This window comes from Hetaerina americana, unplaced genomic scaffold (assembly GCF_022747635.1).
Source record: "Hetaerina americana unplaced genomic scaffold, ioHetAmer1.1.p SCAF_26, whole genome shotgun sequence".
In the NCBI taxonomy this organism is placed as follows: domain Eukaryota; kingdom Metazoa; phylum Arthropoda; class Insecta; order Odonata; family Calopterygidae; genus Hetaerina; species Hetaerina americana.
This window is the reverse complement of record NW_027286830.1, coordinates 2,750,556-2,771,677: the sequence shown is the minus strand read 5'-3', so window position 1 is coordinate 2,771,677 and position 21,122 is coordinate 2,750,556. Positions and strand designations below refer to the sequence as shown.

Below are 21,122 nucleotides of genomic sequence, written 5' to 3'. Positions count from 1 at the left end.
CAGGTGATTATGGCAATAGTAGCAAGAGCCTTGATGCTCACTATCGCTTCTCAATGTCACCTAGCTATTAATAATGGGATAAGGTACAACCAAACCCAAAACACTTCAAAATCACCATTTCAATAAATCAATTAAACAACATTTTGCTACTAAAATTAAGACACTTAAAATTCTCATTCTAAAAATGAAAGATATTATCTTTAATATAAACAAAATGCATCACAAGAACTTGCCATGAAGTCTATGTTCATGGTTAAAACTAAGTAAGTTAAGTTGGTGGTCAAGTTCAAGGCTTAAATTCTTATCAGTTAATGGTAAATTTCAAATGCTTAAAAGAAAATAGCATTAAGAGCATCTTCAAATATTCTGTACATATCCCCCATTAATACATTTCAAAACTTAGGAATACTTACGGTCCTGACACTTCCCCATCACTTCCCTTGGGGCCATGAATGTATATTGACACATCACTGGTTCTCTGGCCCACCGGGTTGGCCTCCATATCCTCCATAGTTGGGATAACTATACGGCTGTGCCTGGGGACCTCCAGGTTGTCCACCTGCGGGCTGGCCTCCACCTCCATAGTAACCAGCAGCTGGATAGCCATATGGTTGGTAAGCTTGACCCGCCGGCATTTGACCTGCAGCTGGGCCACCCGCTCCAGCTCCTGGTCCTGCCTGGCCAGGTTGAGCACCTGTTCCGGGCTGCTGAGGATTTGGGCCACCTGCTGGCTGCCCAAGCTGAAAGTTCGCCATCTAAAGTAATCATTTATTCTTGTCACAACTAAAAAACCTTTAAAACTACTGAATTGACCATTGGAAAGTAATTGACAACCAAAATCAAAATAAAATAAATATTGACTACAATAATGATATTTATATGTAGCCATATTGATATACATCCAATTGATTCAAAGAGAAAAAGCAAAATGATATGAAGTGTTTTCAACAGCAATTAAGTCGACAAACAATTAACAATGATTCTTATATACTTGCACTATCATGGAAAATATATTCCATGGAAAGAAATATAAATCAACTAACTTAGTGACAATATTCCCAAGTTATTTAGGAAAGCTGTTTCTTCATAAAGTGCACCTCAGTTATTCCAAAGGCAGGAACAGAACAATTATTATTTCCAAATATATATAATGTAGCTTTTTTTGCCTTATTTGCAAAAAAGAATTCTCTGGAGATCATATCAATTATTCCACAAGTTGGAAACATGAGTTGAAACAACATTGACAATAATACAGATAAGCCTATGTAGAACACAGCTCCCTCAAACACAAAACCTAAATGTGAAGAAAAACTATGTTCTCAACTTATATGCTAAATGTATTTCAACTCTCCCTTCACAGAAGATCCATTTTATAAAAATTTCTTCCAAAAGAAATTACTTTTTCTGATGATTATATATTTTTTGAAAAATTATATATTTCAGCAATATCAATTTCCTTTCCTTTTGTACAATTTTTCAATTACAATGAAATACAAACGTCATATGAAAATGGTCAAAAATCAAATGGTTGGTCTAATGGAGCTGCAGAATTTCTTAACACTTCGCAATTCAGCGCAACAACTATTTGTTACAGTAAACCTTCCTATAAATAGTCTGCCACTTCAGGATGTCAGATGGAGCTTTTTATATTAAATCGTAACCTAAATTTATTTCTACACTCAAGAGAAATAATTTGATCATATGAAAGCACAAAAAACATAACTGTTTCATTTTTTCAATATGTCATATCAATAAAAAGATTGGAAGAATTACTAGTTTGGTTAACCATTTATTAATCGATAACCAAATTGAAGCAAGATATTGTTAATAACAATTTATCAACACACTAAAGCAGCAGTACAATTGGTATTTAATCAGCAGCATTTAAAAATATGCATATTTCCAAGACCAATACGTAAAAGGAGACACAAAAGCTAATATCAACAATATAGATAATATATATCTTAAGTGTTAAAAAAATGAAAATAAATAAGCCAGAACCACATTCAAGGGTTCTTATTGTGTGGGAGCCTAATTACCAATATCTTTCTACATCAAAGTTAAGCAATTTGCTGAAATTCCTGGAGAAGGCAAGTTGAGCATGTGAACTTGGGTAGCATTATTTGGATAACATCAATTTCTTTTCAATGGAGTATTAAGAGAAATAAAACTGTGCTGAATAGTAATGGTAGGCAGAAATAAGTTTTCAAATGGAAAGTAAGTTCACAATAGATGAAACTTAACATAAATGATGTTACTACAAAGGACAATAAGGAGAGTCCATGACTTCAGTTTGGAGATAACTCCCCGGTATTGTTAATTAGCAGGAATTGAAAGACTTCGGGTATTAGAAGAGCCAAATAATGCAATGAGTTTAAGAAGTATTTACATCCAACATTACATAGAGCAAAGATGATGAAATGCTCTGATTGATTATTGGTCAGATGATAACTCTTGAGGTACCTATAGGTTAACAAATGAAGAAATAATTTTTTCTCAGACAGAGTGAGGACAATCCTGGGTTTTTCAAATTTACAACGAGTTGTCGGATTCGGACCGCGACGACACAAATTTGCTCCAGAGGGTCATAACTGGTGATTGTTTATGGTTATGACTTGGAAACTAAGCTCAATCATACCAATGGAAGCTACAGCACGAGCCAAGACCAAAAAAAGCACACCAAGTTCAGTCGAATGTCAAGGTTGGGTTACAATTTTCTTCCATTGCAGCGGCATTGTGCATCATGAGTTCATGCCACAGGGTAGAATGGTAAATAAGAAATATTAACTGCAAGTAATGCGCAATTTGCATGAAATCGTGTGGTTGTGCAATCCACCACAACCACCCGGATTTGTGGAAGAATAAAAATTGGCTTTTGCACCATGATAATGCCCCTGCTCACCCATTGTTACTCGTGCGCGAATTTTTGGCCAAGAACAACACACTAATGATGCCGCAGCCACCGTATTCCCGTATTACTTACTCTCGTTCTGAAACTGAAGAGGCCCATTAAAGGACGACACTACACTACGATTGACGAGACGGAAGATTGCATCAAAGGAGCTGAACAAGTTCACAAAAAAATGATTTTTCGTAATGCTTTCAGGATTGGAAAATATGTTGGCACTAGTGTATAATATCTAATGGGGATAACTTTGCAGGAGACGAAATAAATACTCATCAATAAATGTATAATTTTTTTAAAAGAAAAACAAAAAAAAACATAAGTCTTGATACTTTTTAAACAGACCTCATATGTAGATGAAAATGCTACATTTCAATAGATACTACCTATGCCATAAAAAACAAGGCGTATACTTAATCAAAATGAAAATTGTCATTTCCAGCCCTTTCCTCTACCATGAAATACTTAAACTCCCTCTTCTCACCATAGTATCTATACCACCTTATATAATACCTTGCATTTACACCATCTTATAATATTCAGCGAAACCTTAGAATCAAAAACCTCAAGTCTTAATTTATCTTATTCAATAAGTTCTTCAAATGTATTTTTAACTACATCCTACACAATTCACTTATTTGAAAGTATTAAATAATCAATTGAACATGTGTTATTTGACTTTATTAATAAAAATAAACTGCAAACTATTGGGAATTGCATTTATAATGGGCCAAACTAAATAAATTGTTTCATCAGGTTGAGTTTTACGATCACTGAAAATAATACATCTGTTAACATTGTGTAACAGCCGTCTAGTGGCATTGCTTTGCTTTAATATTGATTTCAATAAAATTTATGTTGTTTATGCTGGTTTATCATTAAGAAAGTCAACAAGATTTCAAGAAGAGTTAAGTGCGAAAAAGCAAGCTAATTGTCATCTGGATAGCAAGGGAAACAAATCTTATCAGGCACCACCCTAATAAGGAAGTGGCGATGCACACCAGAATTTTATTTCATGATAATTCAGTCACATTTTCATAGCATTGTGAAGAGTCAGCAAAAAGACGTGTCTTAAGTAAAACGGAATGAGGCATGTCTCACAAAAAATTTAATTTGATTCTTTTGAAAATAAACTTGACATTTCACTGTACTATGGGGTGGACATTCAATCAATGACTTTAAATTGACACTTTCTAAGTTTGAAAACTGTGGTTCAGTCATATGAAATTAAAATATCTTCATTAAATATGATTAACTATAACTCATTGCTTACAATATGCAGCTACGTCATTAAGACCCAAAAAGTCTTTCTTAGTGAAACCTATGTTTTGAACTCACAAAATTTGTATTTGTATTTGCACTTATGTTTTAGCACTGTGAATGAAATTATTTGCTACAATTATACCTGCATTGATAGTGAACTTAACCACTCACTTATTCTGCAAAAGAAAGCAACTGATGTTTTCGGTAGAAAGTCTTAATTTCATTTATTTTCCACTTGCCATTGAAAGTCTTGCAACACTATTTTAAAACTTTCATAGAATAAGAACTAAAAAGAAAGGAAAACAAAAATATGAAGATAAAATTTGGCCATATTGGCCATAGGTGACAGAAGTACATGCATTGAAATAACCCAGAGTAAGAAATTCGGGTTAAGTTAGGTTAATTCCTATAGCCGATAAAAACAATTTCTAAGGATACTAAAATGTCTTTTCGCTCAGCTGTGGACTGTCACCAGTGAGAGTGAAGGGATTGGCAGCGAGAAGACACTACTCTCTCCTTCCCCCAAATTGCTACATACTCTTTCCCACCCAAATTGACTGCTCACTTTCACATGGAAGTGCTACTGTATTATCATAGTCTATTCAAGCACTTCAATATCCCCGTTGATGGTGGCTGACCAAAATAACATTATAGGAGCCTTCCAAGTTCTTTTTATTGGCTACAGGAATTAATATAACTTTACATTCACAGCCAACCTGTCTTCTTTTCAAAAATATGCGAGAATTCGAAAAGTCACAGCAGGAAAACTATTTGCCTCAGCTTGGGATTTCTTAAATACTGCTTTAGTGCTTTAAGCCAGTTGAGATACTGGAGTAAACTATTTCCTCTGGAATCGAGAAGTTAAATCAATTTCTAACTGAAATTTCTCAAATATTCATATCAGAGTGTGATCCACTTAACTTCCTGCTGTGGCATTTTCGGTTGTGATTTTAACTAGGCAAAAAATGACCAAAAACTATGTACCTTTCCTGCCTTCATTTGAGCTTCAATCGCCTCCGCTTCCTTTATCTTCCCCATTGAGCGGTAATACTCCGCCCATTGGGCACTGTAGTCAGCAGCTCCATTTTGAGTAGTTGTAGGAGCACCTGGTTGAGGACCAGCAGGCTGTGGCCCACCTGGACCTGGTTGGGGTTGCGGTTGCCCTGGCTGTGGTTGCATGCCCTGGTAAGCCAATTGTGGGTTTAACTGTAAGACATCCCAAACTCAATAGCGTAAGACCTAATGTGGGCAACTGGCATCCAACTTACAAATATGTGATTTCTTTACTTGGAATACCCACACCCCTTATAGTAACCTGGGAAAATGAAACTGCCAGCAAAGCTTAAAATATGCTTTATAGCTAACTATATAACTACTACTTTTTAGGTCATCAATAGTGGGCAATTATGAAACTTAAGTGCTGTTACACTATTGAAGAAGTAATAACACAGGAACCTTTACTACAATATGTTTTACAAAACATGCTACTCACCATCAATTATAAGCCTAAAATTCCTGTGACAGAACTAACTCATGCATTGTTCCTAATTAGAGTAATGTGTGTTTGGGAATAAGATTTTAAGATACAGTGATTTATGATATTGACATTAGAAAATCACTAGAAAATAGTGATCCTAATAATAAACTAAAGGGGGAAAATTCACTTTTGACTCTACACTGTGTCATGGCACAGATAATTGAAATATAATGTCACTGCACAGATAACTGACAGATGAGGAAAAATGGTCATAATTTATACGGAAACTAGGACTATCAACAGATTTTACAGAAAATCATGAGTGAGGTAAATGAGCTATAAGAAGCATGGTGGAAGATGCTGGACGTGGATATGGAAAGTTGGCAGAGCAATGGTGAAATTGGTGCACAATAAAAGAAGATCAGAACACTATCAGTAAGTAAGAAGGGTAGATGTGTCAAAAGTTAGATTAGTCGGGTAAGATAATAGTTGAAACAGGAAACATCCAACAGAGATGGAAGGAATATAAAGAAGAACTGTGCGGAAAAGAACTTCGACCAAAAGGTTAGACATAGAAAAAGAACATGACGTAAAGGAAGATAGCTTAGGTCCAGGCATACTCGCCATTGAGATAGAAAAGGCATAATAGGGTGGTAGGCAACATTCCTGCCGAAATACTAGAAGGTTTAGGAAAATGTGGGAGAAATAGTCTATATGGATAGATTGGTAGTATCTATGAGGATAGAATCAGGCCGTAAGAATTTGTGAGATCAACGATAGTTCCTATTCTGAAAAAGGTAAAGTACAACAAGTGAGGACTACAGAACAATAAGTTTGATTCCCCATGCAGCTGAAGTCATTCTCAGGATCAAAACCATAAGGATTGAGTACAGGGCAAATAATTACTCACAGGACAGGTTTGGGTTCAGGAATGGCAGAGGCATGCATGATGCCATTGCAGTAATCAGATCACTTATCTTCAACAAATCTAAGGCAGAGCCTATCCTATGAACCAATTTTTTTCAGTTCAGTTAAAAAATAGTTATCAATGGGAGCAAATGTTAGCAAAAGAAGATAACTAATTCCGACAATACAATTTTGACTCGTTTAAAAATAAAAACTATGAAATCCACATTGCTCGACATTTTTGTTTCAAACTATACTCAGCTTATCTGTGTGTTGTTGTTTCACTTAAAAACAATTTTTGAGTTTTCTATACCTAGTCTGGAAAAGGTTATGCTTTAGTAGTAAATGAAAAACTTGCAATTTCACCTTAAATTAATCCTGACCAGTAACCAACTCCCACAAGAACCATCATGTGTGATAACATTACGTGTAATAGAACAGTTTTCTGCATGCAAAGAGATTTCAAAAACTAAAGTTCATGATAGTTGCATAGTATAAAAGTAAACAAGGATGTGTACTAGCTCAAATTAAATAAATGTCATGTCATGATCGGATTTTCTAAAATAAATTATCGTTAATGCAGTCGGGCAAACATAGGTGTGTGTCTTAGGGCTATTCTATTGTTGCAAACTTTGCGTTTTATGTTTTGGTTTCCTGCAACAGGAAAGAGGGACTTGGAGCCCTTTAATAGCTGATGTAGAGCATTCAGTTTAGGTATGAGCTTAAATAGTACACGACTCAGAGTTGACCTGCTGCTGAGAGTTCTGGATTCTGCATCAATAATATTCCCTTATCAATAAGTACTTATTGCCCCCATTTTCGAGAATAAAAATTTAGTAACCCGAGATATTTTGCTGCATGCTTCCTACTTGTTCTGCGATTGACATCAGGAACCCAGGTTAATATGCATTGGGTTTTACCCAATTCTAAGTTACAACTAAAACAGCTGCAGAACTACAATACTGTCACTGATGCATCAGAAAAATGAGAGAAAAGAGGATGCCTTAAAATACACTAGCCCGTAAGAATAGTTTTTCTCTTACACATTTTCTAGCAGAAAAATGCGACAATGTGTCTAAATGGCTTATCTAAGCCTAAGTGAATTAAAAGATAATAAAGTGTATATGCATATATTAATGAACTATATACATAGAATTTTCTATCAACCTAACAACAAAAGTTCTTTCACCCAATTAAAATGAGACCACAGCTACTAGATACGCCTTCAACGTGCTAACATTAAGGCATTCTGTATCTACTTTTCATGCATGGCCTACAACTCCAAAGAAATAAATTTATTCACAATACATAATAGCGTTGAACATACTTATAAAATTAAAACCCTTTATTCTTTCACTGGAATTAGAAACTTCCCAAAATTTACGACAATTTTACCAGATCCCATAAAATTTTCTACTTACTCCATGCATGCGGAACCCCATATTAACACTTTCATTTTCAACTTTCCTGCTATTTGCATCACTAAGCTGCATTTACAAAATTTCATGTTCTTTTACAGTTACTCATGTACATCATCCTATACAAAAAACTGTTTTGATATTGTTTCATACAATTAAAAAAGGCACGAGTAATAATGTGAATGGTTTCATTTAAGATTTTGAACATGGCAGACACTGGTGATGAAAATACTTGAACTTGTAATCTCAGCCTGCCAGGAAAGGACTGCTGCAATAATACATTTTCTGACTGGGAGTTAACTATGCAATTTATGCATTCAAATAACACCTGAGGGAGACAATTCTTATTACATGTAAGTTTACAGCATTAGGCATTAAAATGAGTACTAACAATCCGGATTGTTTGTACTGCCAAGAGGCAACAAACTACAGTAATGGTATCTTGAGAAACTGAAGGATTGAAACTTGCACTACATAATCAAAACCACACTGAATAAAAAAAAATTTATTTTCTTAAAATAATTTCTGAGTTGGACAACTGTTTGCACTAGTCAAACAGCAAGGTAGCTCAGATTCTCCTGTACTAAGTTTTACTCAATTACTCAGGAACACAAATTTATCCTGCTTGGACAGATGCAGCATTAGTGAAATACATTTTCAATGAAGGCCAAAATAAAAATTTAGGAACCAGTTGATTCTCATGATGGGATATGTATTGATTTGGCAAAATATCAAAGATTGCAGGCCTATATACAGAGCACACTGCTGAAAAATCCAGATTTGATTCTGAAAAAATCAAACCAGAAGAGAAATTGGTCTAAAACGAGAAACTCAAGAATTATAAGTAAGAGTAATTAATTAAAGGGTTGTTTTTAAGTGATGGGTCATCAAAAATCCCATGAATGGTGTCATCAGAAGAGAAAAACCATTGTCCATTCCGGCAGAACTAGGAATTGAAAATGTCACAGCATCAACTGATTGCTTGAATAGGTTTTAAAAATAGACAATTCTGAGTGAGCTGCAATTTGATGCACTGATTTTGACACTGCAACCTTGTTGAAGATGTTGTCTGAGTTGAATCAACTTCTCTAAGTCAAGAGCCGAAAAAATATTTATAACACAAATGAGTGTTTGTTTCAAGGTGCAGCCAGCAAGAACAAGGCACATGAGGTAGGACTGATTTCATGTGAGAGGGAGCTGAGCAAAATAAGAAGTCTTATTAATCACAAATTCAAATGGAAGTGCAAAGCTTCCGTTTCTACTAGTGGTTGGTAAATCAATGAGTCCTAGGTGCATTAAATATGTAAAAACAATTTCCTGCTACATAAACAACATATTCTAAAGCATTTAACTCAGAAATATTCGAAGATGAGGTACATGCTTCAGATGAAAAAATGGGAAAAACCAGAAAAATTGTGTTTCTTCCTGATCAACGTCCAACCCATCCCACCTAATGTACACTGGAGAAATGTAGTTACAATTTTCTCCTGTTAACTATATCAGTAAGCCTTAACGAATGGATTTAGGTAATACACTCAATTATAGTGCATTATTGAAGAATGATTGCATAGAAATTCATATCTCTACAAGATTGTGATAGTAATACAAAGGCAATCAAATTGAATGCATCGAGTACTTTACACGTCATCAGCTTCGAAGCAAGTTAAGGATACTACAACATATATCCGCTTCAGGAACGCAGTGAGGTTATGTTGACTGTGATGAAGTTAATGTAATTTGTGATGATTCTACAGAAAACAATTCCATAATTGATCATGTAAAAATGAAAATTCTCCTTGACCGGCAATTTGCATTTTCCCACGCTACAATTTTTCTAGGGTTCCAAGAAAAATGCAAATAAGGGGTTTTACAGTATCTACAAAATGGGTTTTCAGCAATTAATTTTACTTCCTCATCACATTTCTTACAAAATATTACCAAGCTAATTCTCACCTTGCTAGCTTTGGACTGTTGTTCTATCATCTCCGCTTCTCGATGCATTCCTAAAGACCGGTAGTACTCAGCCCATTGGATACTGTAGTCTGGCTGCCCAGTTTGAGGGTTTACTTGGACCTGTTGACCACCATCTGAGGAAAATTGGGAAGTGTTCCAAAAGGCAACATCTGTTTTTGGACCAGACAAAAACACCACAAGCAAATATAATATAACTCTAGATAGCAGCCATATATATGAGTATATAGCTTGAACTATTGTAGCCACTTACTAGGGTCAGAGGGATGTGCAGGATTCTGCCAGGCCTGGTAGGCATTCCCCCATCCTTGAGGAGCATAATGTTGGGGTGGTGGTTGCTGGCTACAAAACGAAAACAAAAATTTAAGGTAATTTAATGACCACTGCATATTTTACAGCACGACTCCAAAAAGGCTTACTTCTGTAGTACTGCCAAATATTTACACTAAACTTTCCTAAAGACAAAATTCTACAACAAACATTTGGGCTATCACAATTTTCTCACCCTAAAAGTAATATTAAACATTGAAAAATACCATTTCATCTCTTCGAATTTTTACTGAAAAATTTGGGCACTTGTCATTATAAGCAATATTGTTCCAAACATTTCTAATAAACACAATTTTATCAAAGGTATCCGGAGGCAAAAGAGAAATCAAAGGTTTCAAACACGAACAAGATTAATGTGGTCATTTTATTCAAAATTTATGGTAATGGTGCCACCCCTCCCCCTTTAATAGCTCACCCAGCATTAGGCGGCTAACTATAGCAGTCTTAACTATCAAAAAAGATCATTGCACCATTAAATACAGCTTAACACTGGTCCTGTCCAGGCAGTTAGTTTGATTTCATTAGTTTCACTATTCAAAATATTATACTGAATAATTCTATAAATAAATAATTTTGAAGTCATTACAGCGAAGATGATCAAAGACCATTTAAAAAGTCCATAAAAAATAAATTTTAGTTAAAAAAAGAAAGAACAACCAAAATAATGGAAAATGTAAATACCAGTAATTAAAACACTTCACAAAAAGATAATATTTTGACCAAGAAAATAACTCAACGTTTTTGATTGGAGGGACAACCCCATTTCCCAATGCCTGTTATTGGGTCCATTCAATCAGCAATCAGAATATTAATTATGCAGAACCTTGTCTAATTGAGCATAGTCATCAACTCACCCGCCAGGTCCTGGTCCTGGGTTAATTCCAGGATACTGTGTGGGAGGTTGTGTTGGCCCACCTGGTCCAGGAGGCTGTAAGCACCAAAGATTTATATTCAGCAATGAAAATTAAAATATGTAATTTTGTCATTCAATTCAAGAATTCTACCTGGTCAGTTAAAATCAAAATAATTTAATTCTAATTAATAATTTAATTAAAACTGTGGGAGATGCTGCGACTAACTTCTAATGGAGTCATCCACTAACTGTGCATTACAACAATTATTTTTAAACTTACCATGCCAATTTTTTCATTTATTAGTCGCTTCGCATGTTCTATCTGATCTGGGGTTCCACGAATAACAAACACCTTTTCACTAGGATTTAAAGGTGGCCGTCGGTCAAGCTCACAATGAGCTCCAGTCTGCATATTTATCTGCTTAATAGTCTCTCCACCTGCAGAAATGACAAAAAATAGTTTTTAACCACTGAAACAACATAAATTACAACATGCCCTCAAGTACATCAAATTAATCACCGGGATAGATTTCAATGCAATGATCCCATTGCTTACAATGTAAATAAAAATTCATTGGAATATACATCTCTCTCCATTCTTATTCACCTCTATTATCCTTCTATGACATACCTAGCAACAGACATTTACTTAGTATTTGGCATACAATTTAATTTTACTATAGGTGATGTAACCACCAGATGACACATTGTCTTTAGGGCTCACTTGAATTTATTAAATTTCACATTACGTAGACTATTTCCATGCCTAAGTTAGTAGATGATAACTTGATAAACATCAGGAACTCAATATCCATTGTTTCCAAGATATGGATAAAATGATGCCATTAAGCAAACACTATTCCATAAGCACAAATGATTACCTAAATAGAAGATGGAAACCAAAATTATTTCCTGAACGAAAAACGATTACCTTAATTCATTACTTAACCATGTTATGAGCTAAACTAGCTCATAAATAGTTATGCCCAAAAAAAACAAAAATAGCAATTTAACAATAACTACAATGAAGTTAACTTTAACAAAACATATAACAATACTCATGAAATTCAAAACAAAGACAAGTTTTTATCAATCTTATTGAGGTTATACCTTAATTCATTACAGAACTTTGAAATAACACAGTAAACTCTCAATTATCCATTTGCTGATTTGCTACACTCTTCTTTGCATCTTAAATTTTAAGAATATTGTAATGGTGAAGATGCTTAACAACATAGATAAACTTACAAAAAATAGTTTTACATATTTTGGCTTGGTTGTAAGTGTCCAATTCCACAAAATCAAAAGTTGATAATAGTATTTATAGTTTTAGTTTATACATTTTTGTACTATGCAAACTTTCCCATTATTGTTTTGCTCACATGCATTAGCCATAGAAATTCCATTTTCTCCTTTAAAGTGAGCATATCCTTGGTTTTACTATTCAACAAATAAGTTATAACCATCAACACAGCATTATTTACTTTGGTTAACATATGATGAATATGAATTCATATCCTAAATCCCTTGTTAATACTGGTCTTTCACCATTGCACTTTCTATCTCCCACATGCTTGTTCAGCCTTCTGAGAAAAATGTTATGCTATTGAAATAATACAATTCTAAGGATAAAAATTTACTAATTGTACCTTCCATTGCAAATAAATTCAAATTAATCACACAAAATGAAATAGGAGTTTCTGTATATATCTTTTTATATCACGACTTAATTCTTCATATTTTGATTAATTTGTATTATTTATGCTTTATTACACATATATTAGCAAATATAATCAAGAGAGTGCAGTAATAAAATAAAACCTGAACATTTTTCTCCTTTAAACTGATAAAACCATAAACTTTGAACCAGAAAATTAGTTTGACACGCAATAACTTGACTTCACTTGATTCAAGGGACAAATTCTTACATGAAAAAGCATACCTTAAGCAAAAATGTACATTATTATCCAATTTAAGCTGATAACCTATTCACTACCAATAAACACTTATCTCACACAGTGGTATCTTGGTACAAGAGCATGCCATTACAAAATTACATTTTATTCTTAGTTGCTATTAAAAATGCTGATTTCACTACTTCTGAAGAGCAACCCCTTTCAGTACCTGCACTAGTTGTTAGTCATAAACTTAATACATTAAAAACAGGACTGGTGTTGAAATAGGTTGAGAAAGTATCGCAATTAGGACTGGATTGAAATTAAAATATTTCATTTTTCCCAACTTGGTAAATGCCCAACGACATGGTGGATATTGCGTTGTATTTGCATATATTACAACATCTAGTTCAAATTACACTCACCAAGTGGTTATGTTACAAATATAAAGAGGACATCAAAATAATTTTAATAGGCATTCAAAGCATGTAAGTAATAAACCGAAAATGCCAACTTAAAAGAGCATATATTGCTCAGAGCTAATTAGAGCTGGACATTTCCATATATGCTATCATATGGCAACAAATCCACGTACTTCAACAACATTGCTTGCTGAACAGAACTTACATGGATAACAGACACTACCAATGAAAAATAAATATTAAATTCATTCAGGGTCATTCCTTCTGTGAGTAAATGTGCACTCCTATATTTGAAAATGAAAAATTTTAATCTGAGAATCCTTAAAATAATTCACTATCACCATTATCCAGGAAGTGTACATTTAGGAAGATCACAGATTCCCTAATTGATCTTATTTTAATAAATAATACATTAATTTTTAACTATTAATTAAATAGTGGTTCAGAAATCCAGGCAGCCATCAATGGATACATCTACATGTACACAATACCCCGCAAGGGCAGGTGGTGAGGATTGTTAGGGCACCAGCCGTAAACTAGAATAAAACCACATGCAAAACCAAATTATGTCACCTTCACACTACCTACCTACATTTCCTCTGATTCACATTAGCCATTACAACATTGTACATCTGACTTTCATATCTTAGCAAACAGAATAATACCCCGCAAGGGCAGGTGGTGAGGATTGTTAGGGCACCAGCCGTAAACTAGAATTAAACCACATGCAAAACCAAATTATGTTACCTTCACACTACCTACCTACATTTCCTCTGATTCACATTAGCCATTACAACATTGTACATCTGACTTTCATATCTTAGCAAACAGAATAATACCCCGCAAGGGCAGGTGGTGAGGATTGTTAGGGCACCAGCCGTAAACTAGAATTAAACCACATGCAAAACCAAATTATGTTACCTTCACACTACCTACCTACATTTCCTCTGATTCACATTAGCCATTACAACATTGTACATCTGACTTTCATATCTTAGCAAACAGAATAATACCCCGCAAGGGCAGGTGGTGAGGATTGTTAGGGCACCAGCCGTAAACTAGAATTAAACCACATGCAAAACCAAATTATGTTACCTTCACACTACCTACCTACATTTCCTCTGATTCACATTAGCCATTACAACATTGTACATCTGACTTTCATATCTTAGCAAACAGAATAATACCCCGCAAGGGCAGGTGGTGAGGATTGTTAGGGCACCAGCCGTAAACTAGAATTAAACCACATGCAAAACCAAATTATGTTACCTTTACACTACCTACCTACATTTCCTCTGATTCACATTAGCCATTACAACATTGTACATCTGACTTTCATATCTTAGCAAACAGAATAATAGAGAGTGAGAGATCACGAATTTATTATGCAATTTAATATTTCCATGTTTTTACAAATACTGAATTCTCATCACTGGGCACCTAATGTGATTGTCAAATGCATACTTTTTAATAAAATTCAACAAATTACAGGGCAAAAATATACAACTTGCATAGCAATTATAGGGAGACTCTGGCATTATCACATAATCAACAATCACACAAATTAAAATCTTATTCCCACACTATCCCTTCAAATACTATTTCAAAATATGATTTTTTCACCAAACAGAAAACATGGAAATTAAATTATTTTAATTGCAGTGGGATAATTGATTATGTGATATTACAAGAATCTCATAGCTATGCAAGTAGTAGTATTTGCCCTGTAATTGAGGCAGATAAAGCTAAGAATTAAGAATCAAAGTAATGCAAATCTTCGTAAGAAAATTAAAACATGAAACATAATAATACTGCCGTCAACATTAAGGGCACCTAACCCGATTGTCCTCAAATTCCCCACCACATGAATAGCTAAGAAACTATCAGAAAATGATATGATAGATCACAAATACTACAACCAAAATGTGAGGTACTCAGCAGAAGAGAAGTTGCTCCGAGTTGACTAAAGACATACTTATCAAACTGACAGCATAAGGTTGTTTTCGATGAAGATGGAAATGTTTTTCTCTCATCTCCAATCCAAACCAAGTACCTCAGAGGTTTGTGCTAGGCCCAATACTTTTTTTTTAAATATTCATAAATTATCTACCCATAAATTTAAGGGTTAACTGCAAGAAATGTGTACTGTGAAAAGAGCATCATGAATTCATGTAATTTGATGGACTTACCGGGGATAAAGGCAATGTAAGACTGGAGTAAAAGTAATAGCATGGTCCTAAACAATGGTAAAACATAAATTATGTTGTTCACTCCAAAGCAGTGTGTTACTAACAATTTTGACTGAGGTTTGATTTCATGGAGGAAGACAGTTTCAACTGTTTACGTCACTGAATAACTATGAACGGCATGTAATATTCTTCAACAATTTTTTGACTCCCAGACTTATTAGCAAGTTCTGACAAATCTGACAAATCCCCACTTTTCCCACCTCACCAATCGTTGCACGCACTATAAACCTATGTAACCATGTTTCATTAATTATTTTACTAAGTAATGTTACAAAGAAATTTACCTCGGCCAATTATAATTCCACACTTCCCTGCAGGGACGGAGAAAGTGGCTTCTTGCTTGTCACCCATCGGCCCCCCTGGTCCACCCTGCATGCCTCCTGGCCTCCTTTCCCCCCAGCCACCTCCCCCGAACTGCCCACCACCACCAGCTCCTCCTCTTCCGCCACCCATTCTATCAAATGGGGGTGGTGGGGGACCTCCACCACCTCCACCCCTTCCACGCCCTCTCCCCATCTCACTGTCTCGACGCTGCAAATGCAATAAATATATATCAATGCCAAAAAACAAACTTGGCCTTGGAGCCATGACATAGGTTCAAAAACCAAGTAAAAGCCAACAAGCAGCAACAAGTTCACACGTAATTGTCAATGACAAGGCCGAGAAAAAATACAACATTACCATGAATGGTCGGGGAAATTGATCTCCTTGCTACAATATGGCATACAGCAATGCCCATCAGCAAATTATTTCCAGAAGGTAGACCAAATCCCATGAAATAATTAAACGAAAGTTTTCTCACATCAAAAATTATAAATGCACTCAAAAACAAAATCTTTTAGACTTATTAAGAACACAAACGCACTAGTAGGCCTCAATAATAAATAAACAATTCAGTAACAAAAAATTCAATGCAAAGAGTAGATTCGTGGATAGGGAGGGGTAAAAACAGGAAACTCACCAAAACACTGTCTATTAGATCCTCTATGCGCTGTCTAGCTTGCTCCACCTGATTAGGCTTGCCTGTTAGGAGACACCGTCTCTCGCCTGGCCCATCATCCCTTCCCTGCTGGAATTGCACACGAGCCCCAGTCTCATTCTGAATTTTTTTTATCATATCACCACCCTTGCCAATAACAACACCAACAGCTGCCCGTGGCACTGCAACCTGGAGAGTATTAATAATCAATGTTGTATCACAATATTTCTCATGGGGAATACCTTCTTAGTAGCATTGTAAGCTAACACTAATGTATATTAAAAAAAATTTCTATAAAATAATTTGGAACACGTAACTACTGACTTAATAAAATATTTATGAACAAATATTGCAAGCCAAATATTTTCTGAAAACAGTAATTTCCCCATAAAATTAACTAATTTGCTCCTTAAATTCTGTGACACACTAAAACCACATGTGCAAACAAGCAACGAAGAGATAAAGGCCAACTTTTTTGCACTGAAGGGCCAAAAAAAAAATTGGTATGAGAATTATAGCAGAGGAAAAAATCCTACCAAGCAGAAATATTTACAACAATTTTAGAAAATTATTTGCTAAATCACAACAAAAATTTCTTTTATCTAAATATAAAACAATGAATTCAACGTCAAACAATACTTTTCTAACAGCTACAAAAACTATAGGCCAAGACATTACAAAAGGTAGCCTCAAAGTGGAGAAGCTCAAGTCATATGGCTCACCCTCAAAGTTATGACGTGAGATTTTTACTTCAATCAATGCATAAATATGTAATTAACTACTCTTCCGAAACTTCCACAGCAAACTGCTACACACTTCATCAAATTGATAATTTACACGGAATTAATTCAACGAAAACTACCACCCACCTCAACAGAATCTCCTCCACCTACTCCACCACCTCCCCCTCCACCTCCATACTCGTTGTATCCCCCAGGTCCGCCCTGGCCACTGCCTCGGTTCTGTCCATCATGATTATATGCCTGCTATCACATTTTGTTAAAAAATATTGGAACAAACAATGGGGCTGACATTATATAAACTTCAATTTGACAGAATAAAAGAAATTTTAATAACAGAACCTTAAAGCCAATAATAGCATAACCTTTCACAATACTCCACACTAAAGCTAAAAATCTTTTGCTTACCTGCATTTCTTTTTCTGCTATTAGGTCATACACTAGTTGCTTAGCGTACTGGAAAGGAAGGAATAATTACACCACAAATGTTTAAGTACGATTTAAAGAGCAAAGAGCATAACAAAAATTTCATTATAAAACTATTATATTAGCATGTTAAGCCCTACCTCGACTTTTTGTGGATCCCCACTAATTCTAAGAGGCTTCTCCTGCTCTTGCTGTGGCCCATCTTGAATAACTACCATTTTGGCACCAGATTTCTCCTGTAGTTGCTTTATTGTTTCACCACCACGGCCAATTATGAGACCAACCTTTGGTCCAGGGACCATTATCTCCACCTGTTCAAATCAAAAGAAAGCTTAAATCAGGAAAACTTACTAGCAGACAGTACAAAAGATGGAAATAAGTCAATATTGGCTTACATGTGCAGGGTTACCGCCACCCATATTCATGTCACCCATACCACCACTCCCACCACTACTTCCCCCTCCCACACGATCACCACCACCACCTTCACTCCTACTCCTCTGGTGGACTATGTTGAGAATTAGTTCTCTGGCACGGCTGCAATGAAATCAAAGGAAAATGTAGAACGCTCACAATTCTACAGACTTTTATGTTCAAAGAATACTAATAAGCTCAAAAAACTATCACTACCCATTTTTAAACATATAAATGCCTAAAATACTTCAATTTGTTCAACATTTAAATTTCCCTATTCACCAAGCATAAAACATCACAAATGTACTAATGGTTTTAATTTAATGTGGCTCCATTTGAAAATATATAAGACAATAGGCACAAAAAAATCAACCTGACTTTAACGATCTTATCGCTCCCAGGTACAAAAAAATTATGCCATCAAACTCTACAAATAAAAAGTAGAATGCCTTTAAGTTAAAATTAAGAAAAATGTCCAAGCAAAGCTAGTCTTAAAGCAGTGACCACCCAAACATTACCCAAATTATTAGAATGATTGGCGAATTTGGAAACTTGATGTATGAAACTAATTAATAAAGCAATATATAACAGTAGGAGAACATTCACTGATCTCAATAAATACCTCGATTCTTTTACTGATGGAGGGGCTGACATTTGCGCAAACGTGTTCACACCAGTGAGGTGCTGCCCCATAGGCTGAGAAGCCCTGGTATAAACCAAATTTGTTAGAAGTTTATGCACCAATCTAAAGCCGTTAATTGTAAAATAAGGAAACATTAATCCTTTCAGATTCTGAAATTACTAGTGTTTACATTAACTGTTATATGTATGGCCACTGCTCTTAAAAGCTACGATGTTCACACTATTGTGACTTTTAGAATAAACAAAGATTTGTAAATATATGATTCTTTGAACAGAAAGATATCGTACACTGAAGGACCGAAAAATGAAATTTTAAAACCATAAATTTAGTCTTTATCAAATAACTTCACTGAATTAACTTCCTAATTCAGGCTAGACAACATAAAAACATGACTAAACATAGCAAATCCTATAAAAATCTCCCTTTGGCATTTACAAATGGGCACTGATCAAAACAGTGAAACCTCATTAATCGAGCATGATCTGTTCCACGACATTTCTGGTTAAAAATAACTCATTTAGTGAATCATTTTGTTCCATATAAAATACAATAATGCATGCATGCTGAAAAAAAATAAATTTGGTGTTAAGCTTATTCAAAGAAAATTATATTGACATTATGTAGAATGGTGATTCAACTTCACCATTTCTTCTACCACAGAATGAAAACCCAGAAAGCAAATTCGATTTGCAGAAAACAATAAAGAATCAAAATAATTGGTATGCTTCTTGATATGTGATGCAACAGTTTCACATGCTTTCAGCATTTCTCTTACTGTGCTAGATTTTTGCATTGCCGTTACATCCTCCTTGGACTAACTCTCCTCTACAACTCCTTCCTGTGAAACACATCGAAACTAATTAAGCTCTTCAAGAGTCAGATTTTCTTTGGTATTGAGGACAATATGAATCGATGTTGACCGTTTACATGTCCGTGATAAATCAGCTACACTTACACTTGATTGAACGCACACGTAATTGATTGATTTTGCTTAATTCTTTGATTTAATTTTTCATTGCTAGAGTTATTTGTATTCTCTTTTGGCTGTATTCTTGTGGCTTTTTCTTGGCAGACATTTTCTTAACTATTCAAAATATTTACCAGTGCACGAAAAATCACAAAACACCTGAACACATGTTTGGTCAAATGTGCGATCACTAGGGACACAACGATGCCAGTGGAATTTGTACTAAATGCAAACATAAACAGCCGGTGCAATCACTACGGTTGCCCTCCCTCCTGTCACTCATTACACAAAATATCACACCCGAAGAGAGTTCTTCTTGGGCACAATAATTTTGCTCGTTATGCAAATTACCTGCAAGCTGAGTTGCTCGCTGTGTGAGGTTCCACTGAGTCCAATGCAACAGGCCCTACAACTAATCAACAATTTCAAAATTTCACCATATCGAGAGAAAATTCATAATGCAGCACATGAAACAAATATTTGGGTTTCTAATAAACTGGTTTAGCTCAATTATGCCTGCTTACGGTGCTAAACACATAAATTCAATTAGCCTTGAAGGCTAACTAAACTCAGAAAGGAAGCATTCCATTAGTGGAATGAATATATTAAATGTTGGGTAACATTGTGCTGATAAACCGAACTTACAACATTATGAATAGGTCACAATAATATGTATTTAACAAGAATAAAAACAAATCAATCTCTTCTAGGATAAAACAAATTCATTGTTAGCCTCACTCCAGTCAACCAGATTTAATTATTTCTCAGATCGTAACAAGAGAATAATATTTAAATACAGCGTATTTTAAAACTTTCTACATCTTGTAGCATAGTTAATGTCACTCGAATGAATTAACCTTAAAATCAAGAGTAGATGAACTGACTGCAGATGAGCAAGTCAGCATTAGCTGTTACTTAGAAATACTGAATTATACGAGTGACTTCTGTAGAAAAATTGCAAGTTTTTTACATTTCACAGACAATCACAATTGTACAAAACATAATGAAATTGATGGCAGGAATGTACAGATTTTATGGAAAAATAAATACAGCTGGGAGCCAATAATATATTTCATATTTTACCAAGGCCTATTGAGGCATTATTTTTCTTTCGATTAGTAAGATCCTTAAACAATGTGTTATGCTAAGGATACAATTAATGCCTTGTGCTCTTCAATTACAAAAATTGATGTAAGCACGATGGAAAAGATAAGCCATATGTTTTGCAATCATTTTATCACAGATCTATCTCCAGGTATTTCCA

At 34.9% G+C, this 21,122-nt stretch overlaps 1 protein-coding gene across 10 annotated transcripts in view; it reads right to left on the bottom strand.

Annotated features, from left to right (window-relative positions):
- Positions 1-21,122, bottom strand: part of Psi (P-element somatic inhibitor) — a 39,893-nt gene that overhangs the window by 7,021 nt on the left and 11,750 nt on the right. For 2 of the 10 annotated variants that reach the window (XM_071586801.1, XM_071586805.1), the window contains exons 6-19: positions 18,871-18,954; positions 18,230-18,371; positions 17,975-18,145; positions 17,817-17,864; positions 17,538-17,654; positions 16,651-16,857; positions 16,371-16,400; positions 15,974-16,220; positions 11,404-11,561; positions 11,125-11,198; positions 10,194-10,282; positions 9,923-10,092; positions 5,153-5,374; positions 414-755 (exon numbers count right to left, since the gene is read on the bottom strand). In XM_071586801.1, coding sequence (XP_071442902.1) covers positions 468-755; positions 5,153-5,374; positions 9,923-10,092; positions 10,194-10,282; positions 11,125-11,198; positions 11,404-11,561; positions 15,974-16,220; positions 16,371-16,400; positions 16,651-16,857; positions 17,538-17,654; positions 17,817-17,864; positions 17,975-18,145; positions 18,230-18,371; positions 18,871-18,954 — 2,047 coding nt within the window. In that variant the 3' untranslated portion in view covers positions 414-467. The remainder of the gene's footprint in view (positions 1-413; positions 756-5,152; positions 5,375-9,922; positions 10,093-10,193; positions 10,283-11,124; positions 11,199-11,403; positions 11,562-15,973; positions 16,221-16,370; positions 16,401-16,650; positions 16,858-17,537; positions 17,655-17,816; positions 17,865-17,974; positions 18,146-18,229; positions 18,372-18,870; positions 18,955-21,122) is intronic. The other 8 variants (XM_071586811.1, XM_071586810.1, XM_071586803.1 and 5 more) reach the window with 7 other exon arrangements.